This window comes from Ctenopharyngodon idella, chromosome 13 (genome assembly GCF_019924925.1).
Source record: "Ctenopharyngodon idella isolate HZGC_01 chromosome 13, HZGC01, whole genome shotgun sequence".
Taxonomy (NCBI): domain Eukaryota; kingdom Metazoa; phylum Chordata; class Actinopteri; order Cypriniformes; family Xenocyprididae; genus Ctenopharyngodon; species Ctenopharyngodon idella.
The window spans coordinates 31322845-31335095 of NC_067232.1; the positions used below are offsets into that span (position 1 = coordinate 31322845).

At 41.1% G+C, this 12251-nt stretch overlaps 1 protein-coding gene across 1 annotated transcript; it reads right to left on the bottom strand.

Moving 5' to 3' along the window:
• Positions 1-3452: 3452 nt before the first annotated feature.
• klhl31 (kelch-like family member 31) lies at positions 3453-11177 on the bottom strand. The gene is made up of 3 exons (XM_051916882.1): positions 11040-11177; positions 7670-8872; positions 3453-5391 (listed from the first exon to the last, which is right to left on the bottom strand). Exons 2-3 carry the CDS (start codon positions 8842-8844, stop codon positions 4659-4661), a joined length of 1908 nt encoding a protein of 635 aa, XP_051772842.1. The 5' UTR covers positions 8845-8872; positions 11040-11177; the 3' UTR covers positions 3453-4658.
• Between the last annotated feature and the right edge of the window lie 1074 nt (positions 11178-12251).

A 12251-nucleotide genomic window follows, 5' to 3' on the forward strand; every position in this document is an offset into this window, starting at 1 on the left:
AAAATAACGTTTCCAGAACATTCGCTGCATGATATTTGAGACAAATACAGTAACTTATACAGCACGTTCCCTAATGTTTTTTTTTTTTTTTTAATAACCGTTAATAGCTTACACAGAACATTACCTAATGTTTTTTTAATAACCATTATACAGAACTATCCATAATTGTTATTTTTTATTTTTAATGTTTTTATAACAATTAATTACTTACACAAAACGTTCCCTAATGGTTATTTTCTTTTATAATTATTATTATTATTATTACCATTATACAGAACGTTCCCTAATGGTTACTTTCTTTTTTTTCTTTCTTTTTTATAAAACTATTATGCAGAACGTTCGCTGATGGTTACTTTTAGATTTTATTTTCAGAACCATGTAAAGTATTATTTATTTATACTATTGGCCCAAAAATTAAAATGAATTCACATTCATAAAGAAGTTCACAAAGTAAACATACTGATGGGCGTTGGATCTTGTGGCAGCTAACAGACAGCATGACGATGCAAAATCATAATTATGATGATGATGATAAAAGTGAATGTACAGGAAGTGACTTTTGACCTAATAGTAATAAACTAACCTCATTTGCTCTTTTGTGTGACACCTGTACAGAGCTTATATTGAAGAATTCAATAATGTGAATGGGAAAGAGCAAATGAGGTTAGTCTATTACTATTAGGTCAGAAGTCACTTCCTGTACATTCTTTGTACAGGAAGTGTTTTTATCATCATCTTTTCTTTTATCATCATCATAATTATGATTTTGCATCTTCATACTGTCTGTTAGCTGCCACATGATCCAACGCCCATCAGTATGTTTTACTTTGTGAACTGTAAAGTCTAAACTGCTTACTCAGTACTGCTTTACTCAATCATTTCTGTGCCTCTAGCTGCACCAAATGGAACTGCAAAAATAATAATGTCTTTCAATGGTCAGACAAACAGGAAGGAAAGAAATCTCTCTCTCTCTCTTTCTCTCTCTCTCTCTCTCTCTGTCTCTCTCTCTATATATATATATATATGTATATATATATATTGTGTTGGTCCCCCTTTTGCTGCCAAAACAGCCCTGACCCGTCGAGGCATGGACTCCACTAGAGCCCTGAAGGAGTGCTGTGGTATCTGGACCAAGATGTTAGCAGCAGATCCTTTAAGTCCTGTAAGTTGCGAGGTGGAGCCTCCATGGATCGGACATGTTTGTTCAACACATCCCACAGATGCTCGATTGGATTGAGATCTGGGGAATTTGGAGGCCAAGTCAACACCTCAAACTCGTCGTTGTGCTCCTCAAACCATTCCTGAACCATTTTTGCTTTGTGGCAGGAGCATTATCCTGCTGAAAGAGGCCACAGCCACCAGAGAATACCGTTTCCATGAAAGGGTGTACATGGTCTGCAACAATGCTTAGGTAGGTGGTACGTGTCGAAGTAACATCCACATGGATGGCAGGACCCAAGGTTTCCCAGCAGAACATTGCCCAAAGCATCACACTGCCTCCGCCTGCTTGCCTTCTTCCCATAGTGCATCTTGGTGCCATGTGTTCCCCAGGTAAGCGACGCACATGCACCCGACCATCCATGTGATGTAAAAGAAAACGTGATTCATCAGACAAGGACACCTTCTTCCATTGCTCCGTGGTCCAGTTCTGATGCTCACATGCCCACTGTTGGCTCTTTTGGTGGTGGACAGGGGTCAGCATGGGCACCCTGACTGGTCTGCTGCTATGCAGCTCCATACGCAACAAACTGATGCACTGTGTATTCTGACACCTTTCTATCAGAACCAGCATTAACTTCTTGAGCAGTTTGAGCTACAGTAGTTCGTCTGTTGGATCGGACCCGGGCCAGCCTTTGCTCCCCACGTGAATCAATGAGCCTTGGCCACCCATGACCCTGTCGCCGGTTCACCACTGTTCCTTCCTTGGACCACTTTTGATAGATACTGACCACTGCAGACCGGGAACACCCCACAAGAGCTGCAGTTTTGGAGATGTTCTGACGTCTAGCCATCACAATTTGGTCCTTGTCAAACTCGCTCAAATCCTTACGCTTGCCCATTTTTCCTGCTTCTAACACATCAACTTTGAGGACAAAAATGTTCAGTTGCTGCCTAATATATCCCACCCACTAAATTATGTTTTATTAACAAAGTTCGGGAGGAACAGGTTCAGATAATTAACCTAATTATCTCAGGTGGGGAGCATTCAGTTAATCAACACAAACCAGTGACAAGAGGTATATATATATATACAGCAGACTTACCTCTGTTCATCTGACAGGTCATCAGCATCCCTCCTCCACCCCATCTCCTCACTTCAGTTCTATCTACTTTTACCACAACTGGGGGGAGTACGCTGGGTTCGGGCCAAAATTTCCAAGCTCAGAGCCCTTCCCCCGGACAGCACGCCAAATATGCATAACTTTTACTGTATTTAATTACATGTAAATGTGATCTCGTGAACAGGTGCCGTGATGAAGAGATAATCAGTGTTATTCACTTCACCTGTCAGTGCTCATAATGTTATGCCTGATGGGTGTTAGTCTCGCGTAGCCAGACCTTTAGACTGACGGCAGAAGGTCTGGACTCTATCGCAGCTTTCATTGGCCAAGGACCGGCCAAGAGGACGTTTGACTGACATGTAACGCAACCAATCACAGTTCATTTTGCTCCACGTCATGTTTAAGCGTGAAAATGTAAAGTCGACGTCCTTACAATAACAGACCAGCGTGCATCTAATAAATTATTCATTCAAAAATGTAGTGCAAGTTTACTGCAACAATGGAGCCACAAACTTCACATACTTTTGAAACTCATGCGCTCATTGTCACAGTTGTAAACACAGTGGCGTTCTTCTTCCATGAGGGGGTTTGGCATCAGCAGTCAGCATTTGTTTCCAGGCGGACCGTTAAAGAACGCGACACACACGTCTCCCGGACATCCTGTAGAATGCAACCAATCAGATGACGACTTCAAAAGTCCTGAAGTGTTTCCAGTTAAGTGTGCCATATGCATCAGACATTCAGCCCACGGTCCATGGGCATGACGTCTGAGGCTGAGACTAGATTGGTGTATCTTCTTTTGTGTTCAGCTGAAGAAAGAAACTCATACAGGTTTGGAACAACTTGAGGGTGAGTAAATGATGACAGAATTTTCATTTTTGGCTGAACTATCCCTTTAAACCATTGTAGATGCTTTTGTGTGACACCTGTACAGAATTCAATAATGTGAATGGGAAAGAGCAAATGAGGTTAGTCTATTACTATTAGGTCAAAAGTCACTTCCTGTACATTCACTTTTATCATCATCATCATAATTATGATTTTGCATCGTCATACTGTCTGTTAGCTGCCACAAGATCCAACACCCATCAGTATGTTTTACTTTAAAGTCTAAAGTTAAAGTGTGTGTGTGTGTGTAGTCATTGTCTGAAATAGAAAAATGTCAACAGCAACATTTCTTAAGAAGCTTTAATAAATATGCAGAGCTTTATTATTTGACAACATGTATTACAGTATGTATATCCTAAATGCAATCCAATGATTTACATTGATAAGCAATGTTTTATTAAAGTAATAAATCCGTAGTGTCCAGTTGTCACATTTCTGTTTTTAACCAGAACATTAAAGTTCATGAACCATCAGTAAACAAAGCAGATGTCTGTATTTGTCCTGTAGACAGTTCAGGCCAAACCTTTTTTTTTTTTTTTTTAATACAATTATTTATTCATTCAGTTTTCAAAAAAAAATGCCACCACTGTAAATCCTTTTATTCCCTATATTTAGTGTTGTTCACATCATCACACTTTCTGCTTTTGTATTTTTACAGTGCAAACTGGGTTATAAACAGGGCCACCGCTACAGCTTTACAGGGCAGGGGACACCTTTGTTATTCCCTGGGGCTTAATGATTAAGGACTAAAGACAATGTTCTTGTCATCCCTCCTGCAACCAACCCTGCTTATAATTGACTTGCTTGGATTTCCAAGAGCCAGCAGCACTTTGTCGGTGTATTACATGATTAAATAAACCGTCCGGCTGCACAAACACCTAAAGGAGTAGGCGAAATGAAAAACCTAGTGTATCCTACATAAAAATGCATTACAAGCTTGCATGTGTACAGTGCAATAAGAATGGCAACATTAGAAAATAATGCTTTAATAAGTTTCTGCATCATTGTTTGTTAATCAAAGGAGAATGTCTAAAATGTTGTAATTAACTCACTTTGCACATTAAGGGACTAATCAAATCATAACTGGAGAACTGGCCCCACTTGGAAAATATTTTCCCAATGAAAATGATGACTGTAAACTCTTGATTTTACAGATATGCATTGTTTGTATGCATTTCCTTTTCCATAAACATTAAACAATAAATCTACCTCCAAGCCAAATCTCTCTCACTTTCCCTGTTCCCATAACCTTTGAACCATCTTTAAATACATCAATCCTTTTTTTTCCCCCTCAATTTTAAACAGTGGCTTATATAAATAATTGTCAATTTGTGATTTTCTATGTTGTGATTTGACATTCAACATTCCCAAGATTGCTATGAACTGACAGTCTTAGCATCTGTGAGAAAAGTTGACCTTTAACAAATAGTAATAAAAAAATTGTACTCAATTACAACTAGAAACATTTCCCCACTGCTCTCTCGCTCCTTATATACTGATTGGTGCAGATGACACAGAGCTAGCCCTCGACTCTCGTGTTTTGCGTGTGGGGATGGTCACAACACAACATGAGATACCAACCGTAGCCTCTGGCAATTCGTCGTCCTCAATCCAATCGTTAAGATCGGGGTTAAACACCTGAATACATTTTTTATACTTCTTCTCAATCTCATTCCACCCACCCAGGAGGTAAATCTTGTTATTCAAGGTAGCAACGCCAGCTGTGCTCACCCCTGTGAGCAAGGGGGCGACGTAGCTCCACTGGCCGTTGTGAGGGTTGTAGCATTCAACCGGCAAGACGTCTACCCTCTCGCCACGTCCGCCCAGTTGGCTGCCGCCGAGGACGTAGGCACGATCACCGACGGTCACTGAGCAGTGCCATCCTCTTGGGCTGCTCAGGCTGTTCTTATCCTGCCAGCTATCGGTGGATGGGTCATAAGAACATACTGCGCGAGAGTAGGCGTTGTTAATGTAACCGCCGCTAACCAAGATCTTGCCGTCGATAACTGTGCTGGCATGGCAACATCTAGGGACTTCCATTGGAGCTTTCATTTGCCATTGGTTAGAGGATGGAACGTAGCACTCGACAGATGCCTGGCAGCCTTCAGAATTGCGTCCCCCTACAGCGAACAGGAGGCCATTGAAGGTGTTGAGGCTGAAATGAGTGCGCTTTTGAATCATGTTAGCCAGGTGGATCCATGTGTTGAATCGGGGGTCATATCTGATGAGAGAAATATTTGTAAGTGATGCATCGCTTCTAAAACATTTTCGAAGTTGACAATAAACGAAAAAGCCATGAAATCAAAATTGACCGTTCTTAATTTTTATGGAATTTTGCAGAATTTATTACAAATTATTTATCCGTGCACATCATTATTTTTTTATTCATGTGCCCTTGTAATCTTTGATCAAAATAACTTCCCCTTCCTCTTGCAGCAACATCGGCCCTGTCCCAAATGGCACACTTAATGTGCACTAGTGGTCTTACTTGTGTCCATTAAGTTCACAAGACCGTAGGGTGTCTCAGTTGTCTTTTTAGGTTTCAGAAGGGTGCTCGCGCCCCCTTCGCAGTTGATACTCACCTTCTATGCGCACTTTTGCCAAGCCCGCAAGCTCCACAGCAGACTTCTACCCAATAGTCAAAGTGCCATTACGTCACAAAAGTGTAGACTCAGAGGAAGATTGCAAGGGCTTAGGGTTCCATTTGGGACACGGTCTTAGGTCTTGTGGAGTTACAATGGATGCCGCATGCACATGATCGTGAAGTCCACAAGACCGTAGGGTGTCCCATTTGTCATTTTAGGTTTCAGAAGGGTGCTTGCTAACGTCCCTGTTGTGGTCGATATCCACCTTTGATGCACACTTTTGCAGAGCCCGCAAGCTCCGCAGCAGACTTCTACCTGACAGTCAAAGTGGCATTACGTTACAAAAGTGTGGACTCGGAGGAAGATTGCACGGGCTTAGGGTTCCATTTGCCACAGGTCCTTACGGTATTGTGGACTTACAATGGCCGCCGTGTGATCATGAAGTCCACAAGATTGTAGGGTGTCCCATTTGTCATTTTAGGTTTCAGACGGGTGCTTGCGAGCACACCCCTTTGCGGCTGATACTCGCCCTCATTGCGCACTTATGCCGAGCCCGCAAGCTGTGCAGCAGACTTCTTCCCGACAGTCAAAGAGGCATTACGTCACAAAAGTGTGGACTCGGAAGAAGATTGCAAGGGCTTAGGGTTCCATTTGGGACAGGGCCTTACGGTCTTGTGAACTTACAATGGCCGCCACATGCTTGTGATCGGGAAGTCCATGAGACTGTAGGGTGTCCCATTTGCCATTTTAGGTTTCAGAAGGCTGCTCCCGAGCACCCTCTTTGACCCTGTCCCAAATGGCACCCTAAACACTCACAGCCTTCCTACGAGTCCGCACTTTCATGACGTAACGTCTCTTTGACTGTCGGGAAGAAGTCTGCCGCGGAGCTCGCACTAGTGCAGGCTCAGCAAAAGTGCGCAACAAGGGCGCATATCGGCCGCAAAGGGGGCGCTTGCGAGCACCCTTCTGAAGCCTAAAATTGACAAATGGGACACCCTACGGTCTTGTGGACTTAACGGACACGCGCACGCGGCAGCCATTGTAAGTCCACAAGACCGAAAGTGCATAGAAGTGTGCCATTTGGGACAGGGCCTTTGTGGTTGATATCACTCTCGATGCACACTTTTACCAAGCCCGCAAGCTCCGCAGCAGACTTCTACCCTACAGTCAAAGCGGCATTACGTCACAAAAGTGTGGACTCGGAGGAGATCGCAAGGACTTAGTGGTCCATTTGGGACAGAGCCTTACAGTCTTGTAGATCGTGAAGTCCACAAGATTGTAGGGTGTCCCACTTGTCATTTTAGGTTTCAGAAGGGTGCTCACAAGCACCCACTTTGAAATCAATATGCGCCATTGATGCACACTTTTGTTGAGCCCACACTAAAGCGATCTCTGCAGCAGACTTCTACCTGACTGTCAAAGCAGTGTTACATTGCAAAAGTGCAGACAAGTAGGAAGAAGGGCTTAGGGTGCCATTTGGGACAGGGCTCTGAGGATGTGTTTACTACCATGAGGGTGGGGCAACCTATCACTCAAATCAGATCGACCAATAGCAAACCACAACCAACCAATTAATTCCCCATAGATAAAACCAAGCCCCGCCCTACATTTGTTCTTGTTCGGGAAGCCGCTTCACTGAGAAATATGTAACAATAGGGATGAAAAGACTATTGTAACTTCTGTTTCATGTTGACTTTAAGCTCCAGAATTTTATTTTAAAAAGTGCAACATTTCAACAGGTGTTTTATTTAATAAACTTTCCCAGAGCTTAATTTCAGAGTACAGACATCCATTCATCTTTTTCCATTTTTTTGTCCTGCACCTCAGCCCAATTCTGGGTTTTGGATGTGCACACCTATTTTTTTTTATCAGTTGACAATAAAGCCTTTGTAAAGAAAGGATGCAAAATCTTACCTGCTGAAATTGCTGACGGCATGTTTTGCTTGGTTCCTTGCATCATTCTGGTCTTCACCACCGGCCACGTAAAGGAAGCCATCCAAAACAGCCACGCACTGATTGAAGCTCTTTGCGGGCATCTCCGTCAACTTGTTCCAGACATTGTCCTCATCCCTGTAGAGAATGTCCTTGCTGAGAGATTTTTCGGTTAGTGCAGGCCGTCCACCCACCGTGAGCAGTACTCGGAGGCCGCCGCGGACCTTGGTTCTTCTGGATTGCAGGATGTTCTGCTGGAATGGCAGCAGGTGGTAATTCATGGCATCGACCAACAGACGGTGGCACTCGGCATCTTGCATCATCCTGGGAACGTTCTGTACGTGACTAACAAGGTCCTGGGGTGTGATGGTTCCAAAGCGAATGTTGGACAGCAGATCAGGAGCATACTTCAGTCTCTTCTCATCAAAGTCTAGCCACTTGATCGCAATCTGGAAAGCTGTGAGCTCAGAGGGCAATTGAAGAGAGTCGTCTGTGAGAAATTCGTTGATCTGCTCGTAGGTGAGCTTTAGGAACTGTTCCATTTCCGAGAACTCGATGAAGTTCTCCCGCATGAACTTCTGAGCAGCCTCTTTCGTCTCTTTCAGATTGTACGTGTCAGCGATGTTGACAACATACATGCAGTTCTCCACACTGGTCTCCCGCATCAAGAAATCGCTGCACATCTTCACCAGAGTATGGATCTGCAACAGCATGGCTGCTGATATCGTGCTACCAATAGTGTATAGTGACAAGGTGAGTTTTCCAGAATAGGCATATGTGATGACTGTAGCCAGACCAACTGGGGACAAATCACTGAGCTCAATCTTCTTGAGAGAAGGATCCTTCCTGAGCATGTTTTGGATATACTCGCTGCAGGAAGCCATCACAACCTTGTGAACGTCAAAGGACTTGGACTTGGTTGCGACAGTCAGATCACAGAGGAAGCTGTCTTGCCTCATGTGGCCAAGACCCTCCAAGAGGTTGGGTGCATAGGCGGCGTCGGAGACCTCCGTTGAGATACAACTAAAGCCATTGCCACCTTCCAGGAGAGTGTTGAGCCCATTGATTTTGTTAGTGGGACTGTCCTCTACCATAATTGTCATTTCATTGATATCAGCTTTGCTCTTCTTAGCGGCCTTGTTCTTTTTGGGTGCCATGACTGTAGTGATGGGTCACAGCCAAGACCTAAAAGAAATTTTGACAAAAAGAGAGCACATTTTAACCGTTTATATAAACTGTACTTTCATATAAAAACAATGTTTACTAATATCCAAGACAGGGTGAACTAAAAGTAAAAATATATTCACTGACCATATACAAATAGCGGGTTAGGATCTGTCCACCTAAATGTGCGTAGTGGTTGCAGACTGGGCACAAATTCAATCTGGATCAGAATGATCTAGATTTGGAAATCCCATGTTTTGCTATCCAGAATCATGTAACCCATCTTAATTTTGTGCCCGTTTTTCAAAGCAAAATTGAGTTGGATCACCCTGATCCACATACACACTTTTTCAGATTATCAAATCCAGATTACCAGTGCTCCAAATGGGATTACATTTCACAATGTAGGCTGCTAGGTATGTAAAGAACACCAGGTAGAAGAGAAAAATTATATATTCCAAAGCTTTTGAGTTCTTTCACAAAAGTTTAGCATTTTCCCCCAAGAAACTCTCAACTACGTTTACTTTTAAAGAACTCAAAATGCAAAGTTTCTCTAGAGAATGCAAAACATTTCTTCCCATCTCATATTTTTTCCCCATCACCATATCCATTTAGGGATTTAGTTTAGTTTGATTGGATTTTGGAGCTAAAATTTCCTCTGGGAGCAGGATTGGACATCCCTGCTTTAGGGGCTCCATAGAAATCAGGATAATCCTGGAACAACGGCATCCCAATCTTACTAAAACGTTTTGAACAACACATACTGGTGGTTTGATCCAGATTAAAACCAAGATTGGATTTTGTGAGTTATTCTGATTTTAGAATCCCTAATTTTTTTTTTTTTTGTTTTTTTTTTTCAAGATTTGATCCAATCCACTAGCCGAAATCTGATCAGATTACTTTTGAACAACGAGGCCCTGTTCTGAAACAATTTAAGCAAACAATCTATTCAGTTTTGAGCATGAGATCTTTCAAACACTGTCACATTTTGCAATTTATCAGTGAATTTGCATAACATTTCAAGTTTTTTCAGCAACAAAACACATTCTCATACTGAACCTTACGGAGCCGATGAGGGACATGGTGGTGGAAAAAAAATATGAGAAGGGAGGAAAAATAAAAAAAGTCAATGTTTTTGGGTTCTCTCGCAAATGTTTTGCATTCCTCGAGAAACTTTGCATTCCTTCGCAAAAACGTTTGTGTTCTTTGCAAGCGAACGCAAAGTTTCTCAGGGGAACGCAAACATTTTGCAAGCAAACGCAAAGTTTCTCAGAGGACAGCAAAAGTTTTTGTGAGCGAATGCAAAGTTTCTTGGGAGAACACAAAACATTTGCGAGAGAATGCAAAAGCATTGACACACGACTTTTCCTCCCATCTCCTATTTTTGTTTCTTCACCATGTCCCTTTAGGGGCTCTGTAGTCCCAGTCCTCTTAAGTCTGTAGTGTAGTGACACTTTTCTCATGTCAAAACCATGTGTGGTGGTGTTGCTTAAAGGATTTTCCATACTATGGAGGTCAATGGGGTCCATCAACTGTTTGGTTACACACATTCTTTAAAATATCTTTTTTATGTTCAACAGAAGAAACTCATACAGGTTTGCAACAGCTTAAGGGTGAGTAAATGATGACAGAATTTAAATTTTTGGGTGAACTGTGCCTTTAAAAATTAGGGTCACTCTTACAAAAAAGCAAACAAACAGAAAAATAGGTAAACCAAAAGTCATCTCAGAAGTGTAAAGCTTTAAACTAATGCTTGTTAAATACCAAAATTAACTCTTAAGAGTTGTTATCGCAGCAGCATTCCTCTCTTTGCATCTGTCACATGTTATCACAACTATGGCCAAGAATAGACAGGCAGTGTGTATCATTGCTGTTCCTTTTATAGACTCAAGTCATTGAAACCATCTGTCCTTTCAGCATTAACACTTTTTTAACTTATTTTCTCTGTAAAGGTAAAATCATTTATATTCCTATGATCTATAAGAGGTTCACATGCACATGTATATGTTTGTGTGTGTGTGTGTGTTACTTTAATTACTTTAAATAACCCAGAACACTCTGAAACCTATAACTCCAAGAATCCTACAGTCAACTCAAGAACCTCACAATTTTGTGAAGAAGATGCTCTTTGTTGTGCTGCAAAGAACCACCGAAAACCTTTGGTATAAAAACAGTATAATGAACTTACCGATGTCGAGATGAAGTGGGTGCAGGAGAAGGACAGACTTGCACCTCAAAGTTGGTGTGCAAGAGAGAGAGAGCCGCTCCGTCAGAGGTCCAAAAAGAGAGCAGATTAACTCCTCCTCTCCTGCGCAACGGGGAAATATGATTGCGCAAATGGTGCCGGAGCGTTTGGTGCTCCGTTATTTCAACAATAGGTCATAATTAAACAACTATATTGGCGTGAAGAGCGTTTGATGGACTGATTCTGTCAGGCAGGTTTTACAAGAAGGATAAACATTAAAACACATAAAAAAGAAAAGCAGGGCGCGCGTATTTGGGTTGAAAACAGGTGGGGCGCAACTGATGGGAACACAACTCCAGAGGCGTTTTCAAAGGTCAATCTACCTTTTAACTTGACACACCGTATTGAAAACTAATACATATTGCAATACATATTTTAGTACGTATTGAAAACTAATAGTAGCTAGGCTACTTAGCCTATTTGGTTCACAGAGGAAAAAAATGGGAACGTTTTATGTCTGTATTAGTGTATACAGTACAAGATCATCAATTATAAAATACTCATTCTGTTTGGATTTACTTGTGTTAAAGCATCTTAAATCCTTAAATGACAAAAAAAAAAAAAAAAAAATATGCAAAGCATATCAACAAGCAAATGATCAGTAATAGCCTACATTTACAAATTAATATTTTTTATCAATGGAAAATACCCATTAATGCAGTTTTCTACCTTTATAGGCGACCTACCTTCTTTTGTTACTTCTTTATCCCTGTAAAAGCTACTTTATCCAGACTTCCAAACTGTTTCTTGAAATTATGAAGAAAACCCCAACTAATTCCAATATTCCAATATTATGTTATACCTATATGATGTATATAGGTATAACATAATAAAGTGACACAAGAATGCACACACTATCATTATTGGTACAATGACATACATTGATATATAGGGAAAGCTTTTAAATAGATGTATTTTCTTTAAACATTTCTTCATAATATTTTATAAATCTTAGGGATTTTTTGTTATTTATATAACAAAGAGATTTGAGAAGTGACATTAATTCAGTTTTGAAATGGGGATATGATGGAATATTATTTGCAAACTTTTGTTTATGAATAAAGAATTTGCCATATAAAATAAAGAAATTAACAATGTACTCTAGGGGTCTATTTTTGTCATCAATATAATAAAAATAATGTCTTTTAGACTGAA